The sequence below is a fragment of the Halichoeres trimaculatus genome, unplaced genomic scaffold (assembly GCF_033239565.1).
Source record: "Halichoeres trimaculatus isolate MK-OKI-2021-1 unplaced genomic scaffold, fHalTri1.1 fHalTri1_scaffold_17, whole genome shotgun sequence".
NCBI classification, from domain to species: Eukaryota; Metazoa; Chordata; class Actinopteri; order Labriformes; family Labridae; genus Halichoeres; species Halichoeres trimaculatus.
Window position 1 is genome coordinate 7,657,984 of NW_027437195.1, and position 27,786 is coordinate 7,685,769.

The 27,786-nt window shown below is 38.0% G+C and overlaps 2 protein-coding genes across 3 annotated transcripts; one reads left to right on the forward strand and one right to left on the reverse strand.

The window, feature by feature from the left end:
* Positions 1 to 562: 562 nt before the first annotated feature.
* On the reverse strand, positions 563 to 20,921 carry syt14a (synaptotagmin XIVa). 2 transcript variants are annotated; one of them, XM_074692748.1, is made up of 9 exons: positions 20,847 to 20,921; positions 19,258 to 19,305; positions 14,953 to 15,105; positions 9,186 to 9,413; positions 7,286 to 7,560; positions 6,749 to 7,198; positions 5,614 to 5,803; positions 5,016 to 5,072; positions 563 to 2,004 (listed from the first exon to the last, which is right to left on the reverse strand). In XM_074692748.1, the coding sequence occupies exons 1-9, from the start codon at positions 20,857 to 20,859 to the stop codon at positions 1,691 to 1,693; spliced, it is 1,728 nt and encodes a 575-aa protein (XP_074548849.1). In that variant the 5' UTR covers positions 20,860 to 20,921; the 3' UTR covers positions 563 to 1,690. The 2 variants fall into 2 exon arrangements, with proteins under 2 accessions (XP_074548849.1, XP_074548850.1); XM_074692749.1 differs by lacking the exon at positions 20,847 to 20,921 and adding an exon at positions 18,096 to 18,202 and having other exon boundaries at positions 19,258 to 19,278.
* An 863-nt stretch (positions 20,922 to 21,784) lies between these two features.
* LOC141806747 (interferon-inducible GTPase 5-like) lies at positions 21,785 to 26,417 on the forward strand. The gene is made up of 6 exons (XM_074692413.1): positions 21,785 to 21,831; positions 22,690 to 22,831; positions 23,015 to 23,087; positions 24,562 to 24,611; positions 24,750 to 25,317; positions 25,783 to 26,417. The coding sequence occupies exons 5-6, from the start codon at positions 24,765 to 24,767 to the stop codon at positions 26,415 to 26,417; spliced, it is 1,188 nt and encodes a 395-aa protein (XP_074548514.1). The 5' UTR covers positions 21,785 to 21,831; positions 22,690 to 22,831; positions 23,015 to 23,087; positions 24,562 to 24,611; positions 24,750 to 24,764.
* The last annotated feature ends 1,369 nt before the right edge of the window (positions 26,418 to 27,786 follow it).

The following is a 27,786-nucleotide window of genomic DNA, read 5'->3' on the forward strand; positions in this document are numbered from 1 at the left end:
TGCATTTCATTCAGCCATTTATTCATTTTCTTAACCGCTTATCCTGTTCAGGATCGCGGGTGGCTGGAGCCTATCCCAGCTGTCATTGGGCGAGAGGCGGGGTACACGCTGGGCTGGTCGCCAGCCAATCACGGGGCTGATAGAGACAGACAACCATTCACTCACACATTCACACCAATGGGCAATTTAGAGCAACCAATTACCCTAATGAGCATGATTTTGGACTGTGGGAGGAAGCAAGAGTACCTAGTGAGAGAACCCACGCATGCATGGGGAGAACAGATCTTCATTTCAGTTAAACTTAATCACTCTTACTGTAGGTTTGAAAAAAAAACCTTTGAACTTGCTAAAATTTTGAATGGAAGAGAAAATTTCTATACATCAGAGACAAATTGTAAACCAAGTTAAAAACTTGCAATATTTTCTGTATGTATTAAAAAAGTACAGACTTGAGAGATGCTTAATAAAATATGTGCATGATTAAATGAAACCACACACTAGTGTTGAATAATAGACATCAGAGCAAATTTAATTTCAAAAGAAGTTTTCAATTAGAAAGTATCCAGTTACTTAAAAGAACATGGCACTTACGGGTCACGGTTGAGATGATGATATATAGAAAAAATGCATTAGGCTCTGTTAAAACCATACCACAAAAATGTTGAATCAGATATAATAAAGCTTATACAACACTATAAATAAATAAATAAATAAATAAATAAATAAATAAATAAATAAATAAATAAATAAATAAATAGAAACCTCAATAATTGGGGTTGCAGTCAGAATCGGGGAGAAGAAGAACTTCCACAACTGTCCGTGCAAACATAGTACTGACTTAGTGAAATAAAAGTGCTTCTTAAAAAAAAAGAGGTCCATTCCCAGGGACTCGAAGAGCAGATTTGATTATTTCTGATCCTGTTAAAATAACTCTAAAGCGAGCTGCTTCAGATGGAGGTATATTTTCAGTTAAAGAGTCGGGCAGCAGTCGCAGTTCAGCTCATTCAGCAGATAAAAAGGAGAGAGCCCTCCAAAGAAACTCAAAGGTAATGGAAAGTCATGAAACAAATGACCCAATATTACAAGCTGTACAACAAATAAATATTTGTTAGAACTTTCCAAACACTGCCACAAAAAAAAAAAAAAAACAGCATATAGACTCTGGGCATGGTTTACAGAAGAATTGCGCAGCTTTTGCATCTGCCAACCGTGTGTGAACGAGCCATAATGGCATTGTCTAAATGATAAAGCATGTGCAAAGGGTTCAATGCTGCGTAAACTGTGCTGCAGATTAGCACCACTGTGCACCAGTGTTGTTAGCATACATTGAAATGTTTCTTACTCGCTGAATGTGGCCAAGTAAGAATGACAGATGACCATGCACCTCTGTGCTGCACGGTGTTGACTTGATTGTGGCTTATCTTGGTCACAGACAGGTGCAAAAACTATGGCGTTCTTGTGCTTCAATATTATTTAAACAACTTGAATGGATTAGACCTTGAGACAGACTGGCAAACGTTGCACAATCCTTGGTGATAAATGCAGCCAGGATACACTATTAGTGATTCCCTCCTCTGTTGATGTTGTTTTTTTTGTTTTTTTTTTGATGATTACATTTTTTCATGAACACTGTCCTGTCCTCTGCTTTGCAACTATCAAACCAGTCTCCTCTCTAGTGTTTTTTTTTCAGCTAGGACTCCAACAGAGTGTGCCAGCGGCAAACCTGCTCTCCTTTAGACTCCTTCATGTGGATCCAGTGGGTGAGCTCCTCCTCTCCAGAGCTGTTGAGGCCAAGTGAAATCCAGCCAATCATCTCCTTGCGCTTCATGCTGCGCTTGTTGTAGACAGAGAAGATGAGAGTGACATCTGAAAGCTGGAAAAGGGCTACCTGGAAGACAAATGTCTCTTTGTAGGTTGGGTTGGTCTGACCTTTACAGATAGAAGTCTTGCACTTGGACATCTCGTGGCCCATGGAGTTCAGCAAGGTCAGCTTAACAAAAGTATCTGAGCAAGAGACATAGAAAGTAGACAGTAAAAAAGTCAGTCTTTATGTAAGTCTTTCTCTTTATTAAAAATGTGTTTTCAACCTTTGTTAAATCTGGAATCTGTTAAGTTTTATAAAGTTTTTTTTTCTTTTTGTAGTCACAAACAAAAACAAAAAAAAGAAGGAAACTGATTTAAATGAGATATCATTTGTGTAAACCTGTTTTATTTGTGTTAAAGACTAAGCCTATAACTTTTCATTTAAATTAAATGGTTGATGTTTGAGTTTATCAAGAACAATGTGACTGACTCCCTGGTGACAAAACATAGTGTTCAATTTAAAACAGAGTGAACTAATGAGGTTAAGTTTGGTTGCTATGCAAATACCATAGGGCTAACATATAGATGTACAGTAGGAGAAAAAAAAAGAAGCAGTCAGCCATAAATCAGCCAATGGGTCTGAATTATGACAAAATAAGAATTAATAAATGTACAAGTATGATTATAATCCAGGAATAGCAGCCCCCCCCCAAAATAAATAAATAAATAAATAAATAAATAAATAAATAAATAAATAAATAAATAAATAAAATGAAATCAACAAATAAATAAATACACAAGTAAGAATGTAAAAAATAAATATATAAATAATATCAAATTAATAAACACTATGCACACAAACACTTTCATGAAACAGCTGAGAATATGTACACATGGTTCAGCCTTATATCCTATGATTTCCACACCCACATTAGACCACTGATGGTGAATGAAAATGAAGGTAGAACTTCTCATAGTGTATCATTACAAAGTGGAAGGTGGAGAAATGTTGCATTTACATGTGTTTCTGACTGGAACTTTACCTCTTGGCAAGATGTCTCTGTGAGTTTTGCGTGTGTAATGTAGTTTTTGTTGTGATTACAGTCAGAGGGAGGTGTGCGTATGTGCATCCCTTTGAAAGTTAAACAAGAAGAAGCCTTATGAAAGCTAAAGTTGTAAAAATAGACCTTGCTGCTTAAAAGGAGGAAGAAGACTCATTAACTCGTGATTCCTGTTCAAATGCAACTCCTCTTTTCCTTTTCTGAGAGTTTAAATATCCCAGAATGAGCCATGCTGAAGTAACAACTCTCAAACAAGTGCTTCCATTATAGGGCTAAGTGGCTAACAAGTAGTAACACATATCCATGAGCAGTGCAGTGTATTAAAAGCTAGAATAAACAACGATTTGGGTGCTCAAAATGCCCATGGAATGAATAACCTACACATCTGGGAGTTAAACATTGATGCTGAATAATAGATTCACAGTTTGAAACACAATATGCTACTAACAAGACAGCTTTTTGGTTGCTTATTTTAGCTAGATAATGACATACCAAATTCTGCAGACCCAACTTGTCACCCATTGAAAACATTGTCATCATAAAAAGAAAAATATGAAATTCTGAAATGCTGAGCATCTGATATCATGTATAAAGTCAGAATGAAATAATATTTTCCTCTCAAAACTCCAGGAGCTGGTCTCCATGTGTCCCCATGCAACACAATGGTAAACATGCCCCTGCCCCAACTTTTTAAAAAAATGTTTTTGGCAAAACATTTAAAATGTCTTTTGAATAAAAAATGTAGTTTTGGGTTTTCACATTTGGTATTTTGTCTTAGTTCTGTTTTAAGATAAATAAATAATGGATTCAACTGCTACACACATCTAATTGTAGTTTTATTCACACTTAACACAGCGTGTTAGTAGAATAGGATAGATAGAAATGAATAGAATAGAATAGAAAGAATAGAATAGAAAAGAATAGAATTACTTTATTGATCCCAAACTGGGGAATCATGGTATCAACCCAGCAATTATCAGACCCGGTAGAACAATATGAAATAGACACATAAGCACTCAATGCATAAAAAATAGAATTGGAAGAGATATATATACCATAAACGTTACTGTTTGTAAAATTTAAAAATCTGGTTGCTATCTTCCCATAAATACAGTGATTAAGAAACACAGCAATAAGTATTTGTGTTGCTTCAATATGGATATTTATGCTACACTTTGTTATGAAGATTGATGATGGTAGAGGTATTGTTTCTGGTGATACATGCAGAACTGGACAATAGAAAATTAAACCTTTAGCATGCAAACTTGAACCACCAGTCAATTTTGCTCAGCACTTCCATTAAATTACCATAAAGTCTTTGATCAAACCAAAGTATTTCATCTTTTGGCAAATAAATAAAAGGTGGCCAGGCATCATTGACAAAAAAAAAACACAAGACAGGTTTGTAAGAATGCATGCATAATAGGACATACACATCCAAAAATCAAAGTAGTAAAACTCAGAAGCAGCATGCTACTATCTTCATGGATAAAATCTGCGTGTCTGTAGGAGTTAGAGGGGAATGGGAAATGTGAACATGCTTCTTTCTCTATAAAATTATTTTCTGTACAGGGCTCTACATTTCAGAAAACAAGCCTGTTGAATTTTTTATCAGGGATTAGATTTTAAGGATACTTAAGTCATGTCAGCTTTTTCTAAAATAAAACTGGAGTCACAAAACTGTCAGAAAAATGTTAGAAAGTGCTCGTCTTGTGACTATTTAAAGCATTATTTCCCTGTATGTCACATTCCTCTATTCATGATTGCAGAGGATACTGTGTAAAGTGCCTCCAAGTTCTTATTCATTCACATGTCACTGGCTGTACCACTCAGGGAAAGTGGGGGTGAATTGTCTTACTTAAGAACACTGACTCATGGACAGTAGTATCTGGGATCAAATAACGCTTAAAGTAACAGCTTTCTGCTTGTTTTGTTTTAAATTTCTCACTCTTACTTTCATTTACTGCGTGTAATGTGTAGTGATGCTTGTAGTGATACTAGTACTTCTAAGTACAAACTAGATGTGTGAAAATGTTAATTAAAAAAAGCCAACTAAAGGCAAAAAAGAGATGCTTTGCTTAATCCATGGAGATAGTTTGTAAAAAAAAAAAAAAAAAGTGAGGTCACGACGTGTTGAGGACAGAGACTCACCTCTAATTATATAAACCTGTCCACCTATCAAGTGTTTTAGACAACAGAATAGCCCATCTGTCAAAAAGGGTTGGACAGCAGGGAGAAAAAGCAGTGGATCGAGATGTAAGCAAGGCTGTAGAGTGACAGAAGTTTCTGAGCAGATAAAAAGACTCACAACAAGGCACAAAGTTTAACAACACACAGGTTTTGTTTGAACTTGCTGGTCTGACATTTTGAAATAGACTAAGTCCAGACCAGAAAATAAGCTAAAGGTTCCACACACAACCTCTCTTGTTTAAGAGGTAACATTATATTCCTGAATTCTTTCTAGCTTGATTGTGGTCAAAAGATGAAAACAACAGCACCCCCTGCTGCTGTGCAACCTGTTCAAGTCTGTGTGAGTCAAGCCCTGAACAGATCTGACAGTGACCTTTATGGCTTGGTGATTAGAACTGGAGTTCCTGAAAATTGACAAGTTTATTGCACAATCTTACTGGTTTCTATAGAAGCTGATTTGAGTACATAAAATCAGACATGCCTCTCCTTTTAAACATTGTTTTTTATCTCATTTGCACCTTTGGCACATAACCAGACAACACCAATTCGGAGTACTTACTGGGTGGCTTGTTGGCAGCCAGATTTTTGAAATGGATACCTTTGATGACCTCCACAGAGAGACGTCCTGTTGTGGCATTGTACACCAGGCCAACAAGGATCTCTGGTGCAGAAATCTGACTGACTGACTGGAACGACGAGGCGCTTTCACTGCATGTCAAATCTGACAGGCTGACCTGGGATTCACCACCCTGAAAATGTTTAGCAACAATCGGCAAATTTACTTAACTTACTTAACCTTGTGGTTCAAAATATGCCTCAACCATAAGACCAATTTCTTTCAAATTAAGTTTATATTTTCTTACAACTCAGTGTCTTCATGTTATAGAAAATGAGAAATGGAGAAACAAACAACCAAAGAAAATCAATAAATGTTCAAATGTAAGGAGTGACACATCTGTTTCTTGTAGGGGAAAATGGGGTTAGTTGTCACACTTTTTACTCTTGTGCGGATTGCTTATAAAAAAACATATTTCAATTGCCATTCCTAAATTAAATAAGAGCTCAAAGTGTTAACTTGAAATGCGTATCCCTTTCATTTTAACTCATTGTAAGAAAAAGGTGACACATGGGATACATATGTATTAAACAACCAAGCCCTAAGAAAATGTGACAACCAACCCCAACTAGAATTTCTTGCTAGCATCCAGGCTAACAACTGTATCACAACAAGTTATCTAGCTAATAACAATCTAAACTTTAGCTTTTCCTCTCACATTTTTTGAGGTTAATAGTTGTTTTGTAATTAATTAAATGTGTAAAAGCCGAGAAAAAAGTACCAAGGGGGGTTGAATTTTAAGAATTTGACATGAAAACACAAAAATTCCTTTCAACTCAAATTCAGCTGTCTTTCTTTATGTAGGTGAGTTCTGATCCCAATTCTGTAAAGTTCCATACCACAATCTGAGAGACAGCACCCTCTGGTGGCATGATGTACTAAGTGTGACATCTAACCCCATTTCCCCTAAATACCACAACATAGCAGATCCTGATTTGGAAAATCAGGTTATCTATATTCAAGCTATTGATGTACTGTCCATCTCAAAATTCTTTCCAAACATTGAAAAATCAGTAGATATATAGGTACATTTAGTAGTTTTAGGAAGGAGTTTAAGCGCCTGCTTGATCGTACTTACCAGGAGAGCACAGCAGGGGTCTAGTATGACAGGCACAGACACCCTGCCCTGAAGGTTGAGCTTGGTGAGGTGGAATATCTTTTCTCCGAGTGCCGCCTCTTTTTTCATCCGCCGTATACTATAAAGACGGAATCGGATGGCATAGTTACTTATCATCTCTGCCTCCACATGGCTAAATCGAAAGGTCTCTGTGAAGATGGGGCATGGGCCTTTGTGAATCCCTGTCTTTGCCCTCTGCTTCTTGGAGGGCAGCATCACTAGATGGACCTGCCAAGTCATGTTTCCAGTGTGTTGTAGGAGTGGGAGATCTGACACTGCCATGATTGTGACAGCTAGCTGTTGGTCCTCTGTATCATAGTCAAACACAACATCCAGAGTGCCATGTTTGGCAAGTGGATCTATGCCATATCCTTTCAGTAATTGAGCTGCTGACCCACGGGCTGACAAGTCCTAAGATACCAAGGAGATGGTTAATGTTTACTCCACAGCTCAACATGCATTTCAAGCCAGATCGTGTTTAACCACAACTTAATTTACCTCTGGACTGAGGACAGCTGTACTGTCACTGGGAACATCCTCCTCATAGCCTTTGTTAAGGTAGCTCTCAGTATCATCAGGATCATCACTGTCTTCACTCGGACACTTTCCAAAAGAAAGGTGTGGGCTTCCACTGGTATAGGATAAGTAACACTTGGTGTCCCCCAGGTCTGACAGTGTATAAGACATCCTCGGAGAGCCATTCTCATCCTGATAGGGAGGCGGCTGAAGCTCATCCAGTGGGGGGGTTCGCCTTATCCTTTGAATGCAGTTGGCTGGTTAGAGGAAAATCAGAGGAGTAAACGTGTAAATTCTGGTTTCTTTCTTGATTTTTTTATTCATTTACTTACATGAAAATATATTGAAAAAAGTTAACTTTGTCCTTTCCGTCTTTCTTCCAGCAGTGAAAACCAAAAAAAAAACCCTAAACTGCAGCCCTTTGAAAACGCTTGATAATTTTGTTTTTTTTACGCTGCAAAAATCTAAAGTCTTATCAAGTGTTTTTGTCTTATTTTCAAAATATGTGTCTTTCTAGACTGCTTTTGTATTTATTTGCATAATTTAAACAGCTCTAAATTAAATTATATACATGCCAATTAAAACAATATTTGTGTTTAGTGTCTACAGAACCTAAAGGATGAGGCATTATGGTCCCTGTATGTTGCTGTATAACTTACTATATCTTGCTAATATAACGTACAGCTGGAAACAAGTGACATTCCAAAATTTGTACAACTTACCAAATAATCCCGCCTCTTCGCTCACTTTTCTCCAAGTGAGCTCATATTATTTATGTTATGACAAAAATTCAAGCTCTTAACCTTAAGCACAGGGAAATCCACTAAATTTGTTCCAAACAAGCCCCTGCTGGTCTGTTTGTCAAATCATACACAGAACGGGGAAATCTCCATACCACCTGGCTATTGCAGTGAAAATGATCCACTGAAGATCAAGTTCTCAATTCTTACCTATGAAAGCTGTTCTACATATATGTTTTTTTTTCTCCTGTTTTACTATGTTGAAATGCTAAGCTTTATTATTTGTGATTCACCTAAACCTAAGGTGAGCTTACGTTTGCAAAGGCAGGGCCTCAATATCATCAAGAGGCAAGGGCTAGTTCATTATTTCTTGCACTAATTGATTATTTATATCATTATTTTTGGTTGTTTTTTTCTTGGTAGTTGTATTTATTATTTAGTATTACTTTGGCTAGACTTTACTTCCAATGAATGAGGGGGATAGGGTTGGGAAGTTTTATTACAGGGAAGGGGCATGAGATTATAACAAAAAATAAGACAATAAAACGAAATCTTTTATTTTCACAGATAATGTGTATGGAACTTAAAAAAAGTAAAATAAATCAACAGCACACAATTTCAACAAAGTGTTGTTGACTTAACAATGACAAACTCATCTCTGTCAGTATGTTTTCATTTTCCTGTGACTTGAAGCTATTTTTTTTTGAAGATTTGCATTCCTACATCGTAACTGTAAGTGTGGAAGATGGGAAACAGAAATATGTTCATTGAAAAAAAAGAAAAATAAAAGTGTCAAGCAGTGGCTGCATGGACTTTACAGAGTGTTTAGTCAGGGAATTCCTTTTTTTTTTACTTCACTGGATTAAGTGTAATTTGTGTCTGCTGAATTTGTGATTGGTGGTAAATTAGTGGAAGGTGCAGAAGAGTCTTTTTTTCTGTTCAATGCACTGGTACACTCAATCTGTGTTAATGTATTCTGTGTAAAGCTATTAAATGAGCGTAACTCGTAGTTGTACAATGACAATGAAATAATATTGCCCTCAGGAAAAACAAAACAAAACAACACAAAAATAATTGCCTTATTATATAATAATAATCTGGCTACAACAACATTGCAACAAATTCATGAATGCAAAACATACCATTGTCAGCCGAGGCTTCGCTGCTGTAGCCATCAAACTCAGCAGTCAGCAGGCTGTACTCCTGCAAGCTCTGCCAGCTGAAACCACCTGCAAGCTTCACATTAGCAGCTGTCTTGGCGCCTCCTCTGAGGCCTTGGGAGCAGCTAGCTGCTTCTTGATGCTGACCCATTAAGTCATCCTCACTGTCTGAAGATGAACCCTGCGGATTGGCGTCAGGATAGGCCACACCTGTTCAGGTTTGAGACATTTTTCTGGTTACTAAATACTTAAATAAAAACAGCACAAGCACTACAAGCCAACACTGAACTTAGTCCTGCATTTTATGTTTGTTTTCTTGCACTTGTAGGGGTGGGCTGAGAAACTTAAGTATAACTGTTTGTTTACATAATGAAGAAACAGTAATGGTATTAATTGCAGGTATTATGCTTATCTTGTGCACCCCCTCTCTGATGGTCATGTTGTCATCTTTCATAATTCACAACTCATTATTCACAATTTTTATGTCAACCTCGTATTTTAAACTGGCAATATATACGGAATGTGATTTGTGTCGTAACATTTTTTTTTTTTCAAAAAAGCATACAATTTACAAATATTAACCTTTTCATATGAGTTCTTTTGAGACAGCTCTTCCACTGCCACCCTCCTGTGACATTAGACAATTCATGCCTGCCCCAGATGTCGCTGCTTTTCCTACAGATGGCAATGTCATGCCACCTCCTATTCAAACCACGCATATATAAAGTTGTGCCTCAGTACAACGGCCTCAGATTTGTAGTGTTTTGAGATACTGTGTTTGGTTTATCAAACAATATTTAAATATTGTAATTCACTTTAAGCTAAATATCCATTACTGGTTTCACAATGATCCACTAGAGATTCATATTCACAGTTAATATATGTATATATGTGTTACATTATATTACAAATGCAAATTCTGTTTTATGAGACACAAGTCACAATTCACAGATACTAATTCAGATTAACACAAAATCATGCTGTACGGTAGAAAAACATGTTGCACTGTAGAACATTCTCAAAAGAACTGTCATTTATATGTTCATTAAAAATTCTAAGAGGACATACAAAGTCTGATTTGTAATATAGAGGCACTGATAAAAACTTTTTTTGTGACACAAATTACATTGCACAGATACAGATACAGAATTACAGACACAAATCACATTACAGAGACACAAACACTGAGTTACAGATACAAATGGCAGAGACACCTTACCCAAGATTTTACAGCTAGAAAAAATGTGTCTAATTTTTACATATAAAAGTGTCTGGGATGATTTAATGCAAATTTTATTTAACTGCTGTAACCAGCGTTGTAGAATAAAGTTATACCCCCCAGCACCTCATTACACAAATGTTTATGGTGAATAATCAAGTTTATTTCTTTGTCTGTATGTGAAACATGATTGGAGTGTTGTGACAAATCATGGAAGGTTAACCGAATCATCATGTAGGGAAGTTTAAGAAAAAAAAAAAAAAGTCCAATATTTCAAATCTTTACTGAATGTACTGCTGTCACAACCAAAATGATGCACAATGTAACAACAACAACAGCAACAACAGCAGCAATAATAATAATAATAATAATAATAATAATAATGATAATAATAATAATAATAATAATAATTTCTTTATACAGCACTTTCAATACAGGTCACATGACAGGCAGTAAACACAGGTAAAAATGAACAGCAAATAATAAAACCAGTCAAAAAAAGGAGCCAGGCAATAAAGTGAATGTATAAGTATAGATGAAAAAAATAAAATAAAATAAAATCACAGTTAAAATGAGATAATATCACAGAATAAAAGCTTTTCTTTTTTTTTTTTTTTTTTAGCAGTGAAATAAAACAAGGGACTTCTTGTGCAAGTCTGATCTCCCCTTTCATGCTGTTTCAGAGTTTGGGAGTGCTCACAGAATAAGAAGCCTTGTCACACTTGTTCTTCAATCTGGACATTATGAGTTAGAATTTCGAGCCACTCTGACAATTTATGAGCCCCAACTCTGGTCCCTTAGAAGTGGTACCAAGTGAAACCTGACATCTGTCATACTTCTATCTCATTCTCAACAGTGCCACTATCATCCGAAGCGCCACTCAAGCTGTCTCTTTGCTGTTGTTGTTTTTTCTCCTTTTTTTCCTTCTCTTTTTAGTCATCTCTGTTTGGGGTCTGTCATTAATTTAAATGGCTCATTTGTTGGCAATTGAAACCAAACTGGTTAGGTCTGCAGTGGTGTTTCTACCCTTTTCTTTGTTCCTGTGTGTGTCCAGAGTTCCTATCTGTAACCCTGGTTGCATTGTTTACACATAAGGTCAGCTGTTCGCAGCCTGTAGCATGTGGACGCTAACTGGTGCTAGGTCCAATGTTCCCAGCGGGCTAAGGAGAATGAGGTGAGGACAATGTGCTGGTGCTGAGGTGTGAGCTAAAAAAAGATGACAATAACCTGACCTTCTATCCTTCGATATGGGGAATGCAAGATCTATCTCCAAGCTAGCGGTGCTAACCCAGCACTAGAGGGAATACCAGAGGGCAGAATCACACTATTCAAAGAGACGTGGCTAGCAGAGCTAACACTGGACACAAAAACCACACTGGAAGGATTTTACTAGCTGTGAGCAGCCAGGATAAAGGAGAGTGAAACTGATCAGACTGGTGAAAGAGGCCAGCTCAGTCCTGGACCCTGTGGAGGTGGAGGCTGACTGGAGAATTATCTCCTCTGGTAGACATTTTCTTAAGCTGACTCTTATTGTATAATTCTATTTATATATTCTGGATTTTTTGCACTAAACACTGTCTTGTATTGCTGCTGTGACTCTAAATGTCAATAAAGTACAACTAATTCTATTCCATTTTATTCTCTAGTTACTCACCAGCTGTTAACATGATTAGTTGAACACACTAATGCCTCTATGTTGGACTCCTGCTTATGCTTTGAATGACATTTCCAAATATGGAGCCTGTTGTATTAATGGAAATTGTTTCAGACCATACAACTCAATGGTTGTCTGTTCCTCAGTTGCAGATGAGCTCTGTCCAAAACTGAACATCAGAATGGGGGAGGAAGGTAATTTAACTGACTTTGACTGTGGCATGGTTTTTAGTGCCATACAGGCTGGTCTGAGTATTTCACAATCTGCTGGAGTTTCTTCTTCTGTCAGACATGAATAGGAAACCCATGAAACCTATGAAAGCAAAAAGGCCCAACCCAATACTAGAAAGTTCAGAAAATAAAGTGGCCGTTGAGTAAAACTTTGTGGTAGAAAACTGTAAATCAGACAGCACAATAAATAAAGGAGTAAACTAAAGTTATAAAAAATAAATTGGTATTTCCCAATGCAAAAGAATTCTACAGAACATTAAACTGTATGTTTTGAATAACCTTACTACTGCTGGTTGTAATTCCATGTTTGTTCGTTCAGGTTGCAACCTGCTGGCTTTGACTAAACAGGAAGTACTGTATTTATACAAAAATAGATACCCTGTGCACAGCACTTTCAGTCCCTATAACCTGATGCAGGTGAAAGTGGGAATCATTAAACTTGTCAAAAGTTAGGGGATCTACTTTGCACAAGAGAAATGAGAAGCTCCTTTGTTTCATTAAACCCTCATTACCACACAAACAATGTCATAGGTGAGACAGCTTGAGTGAAAATAAGGACTGAAAAAAAGGGGAAGCTACTTAGTCCTTTTATGCGCAGTGAGTCTCCCCATTTTTTGTAAAATAGTTGATTGTGCAGTGATGTATGTTGAGTATAGATTATTATCTGAATTGTAGCATTCACTCAAATGCCCTGAAGTGCATTATCTATGAAAAAACGACAAGAGTCGCATTTAATGTTCAGCATGTAAACAGACTTAGACTTAGCCTTCCTTTTATTTGTCATTACACAAATCACACAGTGTCATCGTGCATTTGGAATGAATTTCTGTTGCATTTGGCTTCCTGAAATGTGAACAATGCAGTGTTTGAAGGTAAGTAGTTAAATTGGTAGCTTAATACTGTTGAAGGGAATAAATATGTAAGTTTATAGAATAAATACAAAGAGCTATACATGGATGGTGGCAAAGAGCTATACATAGACAGTGATAATAGAGTGACCTCTGACTATTGACCAAAATATTTACATGAAGTACTGCACTGACTGAAAGTGATACTCCGGGATGGAACAAGTTGGGTCCTTTCACAAGGTTTAGGGCAGAAATTACCACTACAGCAGTGTTTTTGTGCAGCAGAAGCCCAGAGCGCTCGCACCAAACACCCCCTCCCTGCTCCTCTGCTGGTTTCCTCTGCACTCAGACGGGGCCATTTTTTACTTGACCAAAAACACAAATAAACGGACTCCTACTGAAAAAATCTGATAGTCTGCATTCACGCTTTATTCAAAGTGAACGGCAGGTCGTCCTCGCTCTCATTATCACTCATCTTTACGTTGTTTTTGCATTATTTGTCCTGGCAGACTACCTGCGTTTGTTTATATATGGCGTGCGCGCGGACTGATACACTAAGCGGCGAGCGCCTCGTAGCCAGCTGTGGCTCTGCAGCGGAGGTAGCGCCGTTTTACGCCACGATGAGAACTAGAGCCTTATTTAGCGGTGTTTTTGTGTGAAAGTAACGCATTGAAAATTCTCTAAATAAAGCGTGAATGCAGACCGATATCAGATTTTTTCAGTGGGAGTCCGTTTATTTGTGTTTTTGGTCAAGTAAAATATGGCCCCGTCTTAGTGCAGAGGAAACCGGCTGATGAGCAGGGAGGGGGTGATTGGTGCGAGCGCTCTGGGCTTCTGCTGCACAAAAACACTGCTGTAGGGGTAATTTCTGCCCTAAACCTTGTGATAGGACCCAACTTGTTCCATCCCGGGGTATCACTTTAAGTAGCAGCGCTTGAGTTTAGTTATAGTAATTAAATGGCAGTTTTGAATATGAATGGATGTATACAAGAAAATAAAAGAAAATATTGTACTGACAAGACAGGACAGTATGAAATGCAATGATCAAGTATTTTCCATATATTTAATATATTATCAGAACTAAAAAAAAACAATGTCCGTGTAGAATGTGGGGTTGGATAGATGGAAGGGTAGAGGAAGAGAGGGTTATTTCTGATTGTTCTGAGGAGTGTAGTGTGTGTGACAGATTCAGTGTGTGTGGGGGGATCACAGCAGTGTATGTAAACATATGTGTGCACTTAGCAGTCTTCAAAAAGTCTTATCTGGAGGGGGTATTTGGCATTCAGCAGTCTGATGGCCTTGGGGAAGAAGCTGTTCCTGATGTGGCTGTTCTGCAACTGATGCTGCGGAAGCTTCTAGCAGACACCAGCAGAGAGACAGACCTGAGATCAGGCCCCTTACCTTCCAATTTGGAGGTGACAGACCCTACTACTGAAGCACAGTGGCCCTACTATGAAAATGTAATCTGAAGCAACTAACAGCCTACAAGTGGTAAGCTTTTTCAAATTTAGTTGTAATATATTTTGTTATATTAACGACACAATACTGATACTTCTTTGGCATTTAAGTTGATCTACCTAAGGTGATGGGATGTAATATTTCTGACTTTTTTGTATGATTAGAAAAATGTTGAGCAAATGTAATATGGAATATGGAAGGTGACCGTTCTTCTAAGTGCCAGTCCAAATGTAGGTGCATGCAAAGACTTGACATTTTCAGTGACATTTCAAACATTCTATGTTTATGAAATGCAATGAAATATGTGTGGAGTAAAAAATACATGTAAATGCTGGCTTACTTTGTAGTTCTGGTGTTTTCCTTAAATCATCGAGGCACTGAAAACTTCCCGGATTCTCTAGTGCCAATTTATTGTTGAAGTACCAGAAGAGGAGGGTCATGAGCATGATGAAGAGTCCGATTGCTGTCAGGAACCCCAGCACCTCTGGAGAGACTGTGACAAAGACATTTAAGCATGAGTAGTTTTTTTTCCATTTGGAGCATCAGCTAAATACAGCCAAACAACGGAATCAATTTAGCAAACAATAAAGACAAAAGGCCAACATGTGTGTACTTTCTATCCAAAGCCCTTTTGTTCTGCCAATTAGAGACAATATCTACACAGTAGGGGCACATGGAAGGATTGTTTTTTAACTTATTTCTGTCTTGGCTGCTGCCTGTTTTTTTTTTTTATATTACAACAAAAGAGAACAGCTACTGAGACAATATGATGAACTGAACTTGAAATACTCACCACAAACTGCAACAAGATTTTGACACTAAGGCGGGAAATGAAAAACTGAAGTTTGACTGCAAACCAACGTTTGGTTTCACTAGTGTGTATATCCACCAAGTGCAGCATTTTACAATTGATATTATTAACCAAGCTCACGCAAATCTCTGTATGGCTCATTAGAAAATCACAAGAGTTTACCAAAAGCTGTCTCTTGAGGACTATCTTTTGGCTGTATTGATGAAATTGATAGGCCTAAGCAAATGCTACAATGTGCATTTGAATACCTTAGGTAGTCACAATAAAAGGATTCCCTTTATTTTGCAAAAATAATTCAATGAAACATATTTGGTGTATGCTTTGATAGACTTAATACATAAAAACAAAAAAAATATCTTCTTTTTTTTAGAACTAAAGCTTTTTTAACACTCAACTGTCCATCTCCCCCTTTCTACAAGCAAACACAGTCCCTCAGGTATAGAGGTGCTCTGACTCAGGTGCGCAAACATCTCTTGCTCCTTGGCGTCTGATGACTTGCTGGATCTCAGAAGTGACTGGGGCTGTATCCATATGCAAGAGGTGCAGCTAGACACGCACCAATCGATTGGTGCCGATTTCTTAATTTTGGGGATCAGTGATCGGTGATTGGCCCAACCCAACCTTACATATGAAACTGATCTCATATACCTCCAGGAAGGTCTGGCAGCCAGTCATTGTTGCTTTTTGCTCTGAGACCTAAAATTAAGGACACTTTATTGGTTGTTTAAGTTAAAAAATAAAGACTTTTACAGGTAGTGTTCAATGATTTTCAATAAAATAAGATTGGAACATTGAAGGAATATGCTGCCAGTTAAAATAAATAAAAAAATGGTATCAGCAGGTCAGGCTTTTTAAAGATGGTGATTGGCCAGAAAATTGTGATCAATGCACCCCCAGGTGCAGCATGATAAGCAATGAAGGCAAGGTATGGATGCAGGACTAATATTCTGATGCTTCTGATGTTTTAAAAAATATATATGTGTTGCATTTGTGGGATGACTGTTTTAACAGCAAACCGGCACAGTGCAGAGAGACATTTCACGACGTGTCACAAAAGCTTAAATGCTAACTACCCACGGGCAGCACATTAAAGACTGAAAAATCCCGTGGGTGAATGGCACATTCAGTCAAACAATGGTCCCTTTTCATAAGGCCAGTAAAGAAAATCACAAAAAGTGCAGAAGCTGCAGTGCTAGAGCAGCCATCTTGCCCAGCAGTGGCGTACTCAGCCCTCTCACAACAGAAATGTCCTCCTGAGTGCTGAAACTGATTTTACTGAGAGTGGCTGTGAACATGGCTCTTACATTTAGACGTGTGTCTCCAGCTCCCTGTTCTGCTTTTAAAGGCTTCACGTGTGCCAAACTGACCCTGGATGTACTGTGTTTCTGGGGCTGCTGTTACGTCTGCTCCTGTCTCAGTTTTAAACACCTCACTTTGACTATATGCTAATTTAACTTCAACATCATTGTCTTCAGTCATGGTACCAGCATGCACTTCATATTATTTTTTTCTTCTGCAGTCTTGCATAATGTCTCTTCTTTTTGTAGTTCTTACGCTCTGCTTCTCTTGCTGGTCATAGTCTTCTCCTGCTGTGCCTTCACGTCTGTCTGTGTTGCAGCTCAGTTAGTTTGGGCTGCACGCCACTCGTGCATTATGTAGAGCTGAATCTTGGAAATGTCTGGCTCAAAGTTGGTCTTAAGCATTTCTTGTTGCTTCTTAACCTGCTCACTTTGTGTTTGCGGCTTTCTCTAGTGCCAATTCAGAGTCTACACACAACTGTTCTAGAGATCTGTCTCTCAACATTTTGTAATGCAGAGCTCTGTATCCACAGTATTCCATCACACAGTGCTGTGCTGTATGGAAGCTGTCAGCCGTCTCTCCCATCCCTTTCTGCCGCTGGTTTAACTTTGCTCCCTTAAAGTGATACTCCGGGATGGAACAAGTTGGGTCCTATCACAAGGTTTAGGGCAGAAATTACCCCTACAGCAGTGTTTTTGTGCAGCAGAAGCCCAGAGCGCTCCCACCAAACACCCCCTCCCTGCTCCTCTGCCGGTTTCCTCTGCACTCAGACGGGACCATTTTTTACTTGACCAAAAACACAAATAAACGGACTCCTACTGAAAAAATCTGATATCGGTCTGCATTCACGCTTTATTTAGAGAATTTTCAATGCGTTACTTTCACACAAAAACACGGCTAAATAAGGCTCTAGTTCTCATCGTGGCGTAAAACGGTGCTACCTACGCTGCAGAGCCACAGCTGGCTACGAGGCGCTCGGCGTGCCAGATATGAACAAATGCAGGTAGTCTGCCAGGATGAAGACACAATGAGAACTAGAGCCTTATTTAGCTGTGTTTTTGTGTGAAAGTAACGCGCTGAAAATTCTCTTAATAAAGCGTGAATGCAGACCGATATCAGATTTTTTCGGTCTAAGTCTGTTTATTTGTGTTTTTGGTCAAGTAAAATATTGCCCCGTCTGAGTGCAGAGGAAACCGGCTGACGAGCAGGGAGGGGGTGATTGGTGCGAGCGCTCTGGGCTTCTGCTGCACAAAAACACTGCTGTAGGGGTAATTTCTGCCCTAAACCTTGTGATAGGACCCAACTTGTTCCATCCCGGAGTAACACTTTAAGATGATGTTTCTGATGACATTTGATTGTACACTTGTACTCACTTGCTTCTTCTGGGCTTAGATGTAGAAAAACTAGTTTGTCCTCTACTTCCTCCTCCATGGTGTAGAGCCCGTGTAGTGCCTGATACTACATGTGTGTGACGCACAGACTGATGTTTCAGCCGATGGTAACAATACGAAGGGAGGGTCATCAAAAATAAAATCAACTTAGAAGGTTGATTTTACATTTTTTTCAAAAGCAATAAATACAAAGCAAAAACATAAACACCAGTGGCACGACACTGGGCAGTAGAGCGAGAGAACAAGGACTTATATTGAAAATTAAGAAAATATCTTGTATTACTGAAGGGGACAGACTAGGACAGGGGTCTGCAACCTGTGGCTCTGGAGCCTCATGCGGCTCTTTGACTCCTTTGCAGTGGCTGCTTGTTGCTTTAAAAATATCATTAAAATGGAGGTCTTTTAATATTTTTCTTGCAGAGGGTATTAATAATAACGACACAGACACTAAGTAAAAACAAAATTTTTTTTTTACTAAAAATGCATCACCTTTTGAAATTAGTTGTAATTTTTTGTGATTTTTTTTGCAGTTTTTTTTTTATTTTTTATTTCAATTTTTTGACATTTTTGCAAATTAAGAAAAAGAGTTCCACATTTTTTTAAGATTTAGCATTTTTTTTTTAAATAAAAATCTCTCTTTTTTGCAATTTTAGAAAGTTTCACAATTTTGGGAAATTAAGCAAAATTTTGAAATTGCATTAATTAGGTTTTTTTTTTGCAAATTTATGACATTTCAGCCTTTTTTTTAAAAAATGTTGCACATTTTTTAATTACATTTTTTTATTTTGCAATTTCTTTTTTTTTATTTCCAACTTATTGAAATTTCATACATTTTGCAAATTTATAAAATGTATGACACGACAATTTTTTTCTTTTTTCCCCTAAATTTGCAAATTTATTAAAAAGAAAAAACTAAGAAATCACCTGTACAAATTTATGAACACAAAAACTTCTCGTTTAGATAATTCTTCTCCTGATTATACACTTTTTTGTCTTGATGTGAAGATAAAGCAGATTTTGTGGATCCCGAATGACTTTTATTCAGGAGAGCTGAGGCAAAACAGCTCTTTGGAAAGTAAAGGTTGCAGACCCCTGGACTAGGAGAAGTCTTGTTAAGGCAAAAGGTTAACCTGATCTGCCCTACCTTTTCGGACACAGATCAGCTCATGTACTCCACAGTTTCGATCACCACCTGGAGAGACAAATCAGTTTCAGTGAGCTGTGCTGTGATAAAATAAAAGGATTATTTAACATTTATTTAAACACTTTCATAAGTGGGAGTATTTCATTTAAACAATTAGAAAATAAGGAGGACATGGATATATTCTGCTGACAGAGTGTATTCTTGATCTAAGACATGGCTGTTTTTTTTGTTCTTTGGACCAGGGGTCTTCGATGTTTCTTCGGATCAGTGCTTTCAGCTCACACACGCTTCTCTGTGTGCATCAGGGCACAGGAGGCTTCTGTTTGTTAGGAGATCCTAACTTTAACATACAACCGTCTTAACGTAACAAATACAGCAAGGCAGTGTCAATGTAGGCAGTGTTGGGGAGGGTGTGCTTGATTTATTCACCCAGTCTGCCCTGTTTGTGGAATAGCTCTGGATGGCATCACTTTTCATTAGGATAGGCATCAATTTTGTCAGTAAACGCTGCAGTATTAACTGTACTGTAATACAATAAATATGGTTGTAAATCCTAATATTACACCTATCTTTATTCTAAAGATGAGTGCAAGTAATGTCAGTCAGACATGAGAATAAATTCTTTGAGTAAATAGTGAAAAGACAAACGTCAAAAAAGTGCTGTGTTTTGCAATGTTAATCATTTCTGTGGTTTGATAAAAAGAGTGTTTTGTATCATGAGTATTCTGTATCTTGAGCCCTATATCGTATTTCCTTTCGTATCGTGAGTTGACTATTTCTGTACACCCCTGTCATTTACTTCAATTCAGGATAATTCTTTTACATTTAGATAAATCAATCTCAGCCCATGGTTAACATGACGTATTGAAGATAGTGTCAGGTGTAATTCAGTCTCTGAACGAGACAACCAACGCAAACTCTGTGAAAACAGTATTTCCAGAGCTGCACACAGACTGTAGAAGCTGTTTTATTCTGCATTTAGTGTTTGCTTTTGTGTCTGTGTGTGTTTAGGGTAAGGGTTCATCCATGCAATTCAAAACCCCCCGCGGTTTATGTAGATATTACTTTGAAAATGTTAAATTTCAAAGTAATTTTAACCCTTAAACTAAACGATAGCTCTCATATGCTCGTGTTTTCACTGTGAAGTCATCTGTATACCAACTCGTTTAAACATCATTCCGTTATATAAGCTATAACTGAAGTTTCTGATTAGCATACACCCCTAACATCACCGAGGATACACGAAAGCCCAGTCGTCTTTTAAGAACCAAATAGTAGCGTTTTTACAGTAAGAAAGCGTCAAGCAGCCATACTAACCCATGTTTAAAAACCAACGATTTAACGGAGGCGCTGTCCATTCAGCACCAGTGTTAAAATGGAGCAAGCGTCGAGTCCTCCCTCCCACACTCACACGGGAAAGAAAACCACCACTTGATATGAACGTGAAATAAACGTGTCTCAGACTTCAGTAAACACCGTTTACTCGTTCCCTTGCAATTAAACACCGTTTGTGTTAGCAAAAATTAAAGGTGTTATTTCAAGCGTAAGGTAAATAAGTAGGAAAAGAGAGACGTAATCAGCCCACTTACCATCAATCGCCATGATGCATTACTTGAGGCTTCGTCAGAGCAGGGGTGTAGGGAACGGCCTATTCCAACTTTAACGGGGGGCAGGGGGTTTATAGTGGTACCGTCCATAGTCAGCTTCGGAGAAACTGTTTGTCGTTTGATGAATATCAAAATATAAAAATTCGCACTGAAAGAGCCACATATAATAATTAATGATCATTTTATTTGTACAGCATCTGTGAATAAATCAGTTTACAATGTGCTTGGACAGTAGAGTCCTAGAACAAAAGAGATAACATACAATAAACAATCAGCAAACAAGCATTGAATAAAATACCTAGTCGGGAAAAACAAATTGATATGAACACGTTCATATCAAGGGGTGGTAAAACAAAATGTACAATGCAGAAAAACCTAACGGATGGAGGAGAAAACCCAGACAGCCCAAGAACCAAACATATATTGAAACCACAAGGACCAGAGGCAAGAAAAAGTAGAAGGACAAAGAAACGGTGAAAAACAGATGAAACAACATGAATGATAAAGTGGATATATAGATAAAGAAAGGTAAATGTTATGATAATTATAGTAAAAGCCACACGTTGAAATAGCTATATAATGTTAAGTTCATTTAAGTAATGAAAGACAAAATAATAATAATAATAATAATAATAATAATAATAATAATAATAATAATAATAATAATAATAATAGTAATAATGATAATGATGATTAATATCATCAAAAAATAATTGTAAAGATGAATAAATATATAAAGGGCCAAATTGTGACATTTAGACGACTAGTTCAGAGCATCTCCCAAACTGCAGCTCTTGTAAACCGCAGGATTCAGTAGGGGAGAGTGAGGTAAGATGAGCCAGTGGGTAAGCTGACCCACCCCTTGTATCTAGGAAACCGTGCACATGTTTTGTCATGTGACCATAAATTCAGGAAGCACCCATCATTTCCATCTTGCTGTGATGCAGAGAAGCACATGGGAGAAGGGGTAAGTATAATTTTACACAAAAAACTGTTTTTTGCTTGTCAAAGTAAATTTTTTGCATATCAGGTAAAATGACTGTGATGTCAAAGCAAATTTATCCAGGTCTAAAATTATATATTATACATGTTGGTGATTTGCCAACGTATAAACTCATGTGAATCACTTCACTAAAGATAAGCCTGAATTTCTAAGCTAGCCCATTTTTTCCAAAATGGTGGCTATGGGGCAAAATGAGCCAAAGGTCATGGGGTAAACTGAGCCAATGGTTGAACTTACCCCACTATAAGGCACTGAAATTCAGTTAAGTCTCTGACATATAAAATGGTATTTTAGTTGAGTATACTCACCTGGTTTGGTGTGTTTGTCATATGTTAACCATTGTAGAAAAGGTATCATGCCGAGGACCTACAAGAGGAAAACAAGCTGGGGCTCCACACCCCTTGAAGAGATGGAGAGAGCAGCCAGTGATGTCCAGGGTGGAAATTCCATTAGATCAGTGGCAAAAGAGAGAAATATTGACAGGTCAACATTGAGGAGGTACATTAAAAAGAGAGGGGCAGAGGGAGTAAAAACAGTAGGGTACGGTGGAACAGCAGAAGCAAAGAGAGTCTTCTAAGAGGAGGTAGAGAAGGAGCTAGCAGACCACATCAAGAAGCTCGCGGAGCAGTTCCATGGCCTTACTCCAAAGAAATGCTGTGAACTGGCACTGGAATTGGCAGAAAGAAACAATATTCCCACCCCCAGCAACTGGAGAGAGAAAGGTTTAGCTGGTAGGATGTGCAAGAAATAACATGACTTTAAAGGTTGGCACAGACTCGTTTATTTTTTGTAGTTCAATACAGTACCATTACTTTTTTTTAGGTAAAGAGTGGTTCAAGAATTTTATGGCACGCCACCATCTCTCCTGCCGTCTGCCTGAAGCGACATCTTTGGGAAGGGCTACAGCATTCAATAAAACTACAGTTGGGGAGTTTTTTGACAATCTGGCTAATGTGATGGACAGGTAACAGAATTCATATATTTGAAACATGAATAACTATTTACAACAGTTAAGTAAATAAAGAACAAACTGGCACATGTTTACTTACCATGGTATATTAAGGAATGTGTACTTGCTAATATTTTTTGCATCACTCAAGGTTTAACTATTCTGATTATCATCATTGCTCTTTTCTTTGTTTTACAGGAATAAATTCCCTCCAAACATGATTTATAATGTTGACGAAACAGGTGTAACAACAGTACAGACACCAAAGCAGGTAGTGGCAGAAACCTACCTACTAAAAGTGGTTTAAAGAAAAAAAACTGAACAAACAACATCATTGATACAGGAAGGGCTGTGGGATCTAATTTTGCACAACTCGCCTCGGTTTGAGATGTGAGCATGTGACCAGACTAAGACACTGTCAGTAGCTGCTTAAGAGCTGCAAACCTCACACATTTCTGAACAGCGCAGAGGTCATGAAAGAAGTTTTTTTTTTTTTTTGTAGCTGTTGTTATTGTTGATATGCAGTCCTGCAGTTTTCTAGTGAGAGTAGATTTCTTACCTATTCTCATTTCAGAAAGTCCGGATGATGATGGCTCTAACAGTGTACTGCTCAAACTTGCCTGCACCCTTTGCCCAGCCTCCCTCACTGTTACACCATGATCGACCACATGGTCAACCACAGTGGCTCAGATCTCAACAGAGATTATGGTCCTGGGCATTCCCAGTCCTCCTCCTCTTACTCTCACTCCTCTGGCTCTGCCTCTGTTTCCAATGTTGGCATGATTGCACCAAACAGAAAGCTCACCTGTTGTCCTTTAATGCTAACTGTGACAGGTGTTTGACCATGGGATGAGTCAGTATGCATAGTAGGGCAATGAGCTTGTGTGTAGCCTTTTGAGAATGAAAAGTGTGTTTTAGAACTGCACTTTGAGTGTAATGCAGGACTTGTGCTTGTAGTTTACCAGAATTGGTTTCAGGGGCTTAAGGGGCCAGTGCATGGACCATAAATGTTGTGGTCATTGTGTCTCATGTTCCAGGAAGTGTTTCAATCTGATGAGTTTGGTTATTGCTTTGTCATTCTGTCTGGTTAGAAGTTTTGGATCATCATCATACAATTATTGGACATCACCAGTTACAAAAGCTCCCTATGTCTTTTTTTTTGCGTGCCATATTGAAGATGAGTGTCCACTCTTCTAATGATGATTAACAGCATTAGCATTAGCATTAGGTAAACAATGTTACTAAAAGAAGCATGTCCATAACACAATTTATTCTACCTGTTGCAAACAATGGGAGGTCAATCTGATGAGATTATTATTATCATTATTATGGCACTAACTTCTCTTTCTTAGTTTTTGTGAAATGTGTTGAAATGTGAGAGTGTCGTCATCACTTGAACACAAAGTCAGTAAAAGCTGCTTTCCAGTTTAAAACATTCCTGAACAGACAAAAGCAGAAGTCATAAAGAGAGGATTTTTTTGGAGCTGCTTTAAAAACAGAGCAGGATATAGAAGAAAATATGAGCTTATGATTTAGTTTCCTGCAGGGCTGTGATGGTGTGAAACTCTAAGTGTCATGTAAATTATCATGTTTCCTGTTTGTCAGTGGCTCTGTGAATAACCACTCTGTGTTTTTTTTACTAAGAGGAAGTCTTTTCATTGGCTATTGTCTGAAGGGCTGAACTCTTTGACTCTGATAAACTCCTCTCCTGTTTCTATGCTTTTGTTATTCTGCTCTTTCTTCAGGGGTGAACTCAGACGGGGATCTGCTGTTGTCTCATCTGTTTCTACTGTTGGTGAGTAAAACCTTCATAATACAAAAGTAGTTTTTTCCTGTTTAGTTAACCTGGGAGTTATTTTAATAATTGCAGCACTTTATTTTCCATAACTGATAGAAAATACTCTTCACTGTGAAACTTCTTCTCTACGCACAGTTTTCAAGAAGCACCATGGAAAATCTGTTTTCAAGATCAGTTGACCCAGAAATTAGAGAAGCTCTACTAAACAATGATGAAGCCTCAGCTGCTGCAGTTCTACAGCAGTATTTGCAGGAACAAGAAAATATCCCTCTAAATATTGCTGTAACAGGAGATACTGGCTCTGGTAAATCCACCTTTGTTAACACCATCAGAGGGGTAGGTGATGATGCTGAGGGAGCTGCTCCAACTGGTGTGGTAGAAACCACCAAGGAGGTCACACCGTACCCCCATCCAAACTTTCCCAACATCACCCTGTGGGATCTTCCAGGTATTGGCACCATGAAGTTTCCTGCTGCAGAGTATCTGAAGAAGGTTGGGTTTGAGAGGTTTGACTTCTTCATCATCGTCTCAGCTGATCGCTTCAGAGAAAATGACGTGAAGCTGGCGAAGGAGATTCAGAGGATGGAGAAGAAGTTCTACTTTGTTCGCTCAAAGATCGACAACAACATAAGAGATGAGAGGAGAAAAAGGGACTTCAGTGAAGAAAGGACCCTTAAACAAATCAGGGACAACTGCACTCAGAGTAAGTGATGTATCCAAATGAAGACAGTAAAGAACAAAGTGTCTGTTTTTACCTCAGAGCTTACAAAGTTTATGTAAAAAAAAAAGTAGCTAATAGAAACTGACTCAATGTTTAACTTTGTAACTTTATGAACTTACAGCCTAAAGCTCCAGACTCAGAAATATTTGTAAAATGCATAAACTTAATGATCAAGCACCCTGACCAGTCAAATATAAATCAAAGACTGAGCTCAGGATCTGTTTATACTGAATGAAGTGTGAGTGTAGAGACAGTGCAGAGTTAATGTTCTGACAAAATAATGTGTTTTCTCATTTCTGTGTTTCAATGCATATAAATATCACAAACAGAGAGGTTTGATGAGACACTTAAGGCTGCAGACCAGGTTTTACTTCTAATGGTTCTCTGTTTAGGCAACACATAGGTGCAGTGAAAAAACTTGAAATTTAACCAAGTGTTTTTTAACAGGTCTTCAGGATCAAGGGTTCAGGTCTTCTCAGGTCTTCCTGGTGTCCGGCTTTGACCCCCACCTCTATGATTTCCCTGACCTTTTGAGGACCCTGGAGAGAGAACTTCCTGAGCACAAGAGAGACGCTTTCATGTTAGCCATGCCCAACACCAGCCTGGAGATGATTGACAGGAAGAAAGAAGCATTTCAGTCCAAAATTAAATATGTTGCTTCTCTCTCTGCAGCTGTAGCAGGAGTACCAGTTCCTGGTATCTCTGTGGCTGTTGATGCTGTCCTGCTGGTTAGTGTTTTCACTCGATATGTGTTTGGGTTTGGTCTTAACATCTCTTCACTAAAGAGACTGTCAAAACGCACAAATATTCCTTATGAGGAGTTGAAGAAAGAGATCATGTCACCATTGGCAGCAACAGAAATAACTACAAATCTTATTTTGAGGATACTAGTTCAAGTTGCTAGCCTACCTGTCCTGATGGCAGCAGAGGAAGTGTGTAGATACATTCCCATTCTCGGGATCCCACTTTCAATGGGCTTCTCTTTTACATTCACCTACAAAGCTCTCAACTTTTTCCTCAACGTACTCGCTGAGGATGCAAAAAGGGTGTTTGAAAAAACTGGTTTAAACAGCAGAGAGTGATGTTGTTGTTCTAAAGTGATGGTAGTTGTTCTAAAGTGATGGTAGCCTGGTTTTCTCAGGATTAAAAATATGAAATGAGAGCACTGATACATCATACATGTTTTAAAGATACTTAATTAAAATAGCATATATATATATATATATATATATATATATATATATATATATATATATATATATATATATATATATATATATAATAATGCATATATATATATATATATATATATATATATATATATATATATATATATATATATATATATATATATATATATATATATATATATGCATTTTTTTTATCTACAAATCAAAGTCTTACTTTTCTGAAGCTTACTTCTTTATTCTGATTAAATTGCAGGAGTAGTGGTGTAAAGCCATTATAGCTACGTTTAATAGATGTTCCTGAATCCTTTAAACAAAAAAGAATGAAAATCCGATGAGCTGTTATTTTTAATGCTTTGAGTTAACTGTACATCTTTCATGGGTAGCGTTTCATGTTTTTCTCTTGTACGTGTTGTAAATAGTTACAATGATAAATATATTTTTCCATGTTGATGTTGTAATTTGTTATTGTTTTCCTTCTTCTTCTTCCTTTTCTTCTTCTTCTTCTTATTATTATTATTCAGTAATAATAATAATAATAATAATAATAATAATAATAATAATAATAACAATAATTCTAAGCTGTGACTCTGCTTTGTCACGGAGCACCCTAACGCAAGGTTCACACAGGGCGGACAGGGCGTGACCGGTGCACTTTGCAAGTTTCCTGCAGTCCCAAGAGAGGGGCAGTCAAGGCGCAGAGGAGCGCAGAGCTGTGCGTCCACGCCACCCTCCGTGCAAATGGCAGAGAGGGAGGAGAAAAGCCGTGAGTGGGTTTAACACAGCCGAGCGCTGTTTCGCGGTTTCACCAATCAAAAAAGCACCTCTCCTCACCTTCAAATGCCCCGCTGCCGCGGCGCAGCGTCTGATTGGTCTGAGTGATTCCCAGCACCGCGGAAGGTATGCTGGAAAGTGGTGATGGTCAGAGCCGCCGTCCCTGCAGCAGGAAAATGGACAGCGGGGCGCATCGGAGGACACAGAGCGCGTCACCGTGTGGGCCAGCTCCCGGGACAGATTTAATCTGTTCCTTTGTCATTAATAGGAGTACAAAATGAAGAGACAGTTACACAGCTGGCTTATCCATTCAGAATACTTTTGATCCACCTGCACTCCTGGTTTGTCATCGCCAAGCAGAGCCTTTGGTGATATACTGTATACTCTCCCAGTGTCTCCACCTCATCCTCCTTACAATAATGTACTCCATCTTTTTAGATTATGTTAAAAATAAAGACTAAAACAGAGAAATATGGGAAATCACAGGTAA

Coding starts and splice junctions, on each gene's coding strand:
- syt14a (XM_074692748.1), bottom strand. Junction 5,804..6,748: donor ACCCCTGCTGTGCTCTCCTG/GTAAGTACGATC, acceptor AAACATTTTCAG/GGTGGTGAATCCCAGGTCAG. Junction 5,073..5,613: donor GGCTGCCAACAAGCCACCCA/GTAAGTACTCCG, acceptor CCTTTTTGACAG/ATGGGCTATTCTGTTGTCTA.
- LOC141806747 (XM_074692413.1), top strand. CDS start 24,765: ATGGAAAATCTGTTTTCAAGATCAGTTGACCCAGAAATTAGAGAAGCT. Junction 25,318..25,782: donor CAGGGACAACTGCACTCAGA/GTAAGTGATGTA, acceptor GTTTTTTAACAG/GTCTTCAGGATCAAGGGTTC.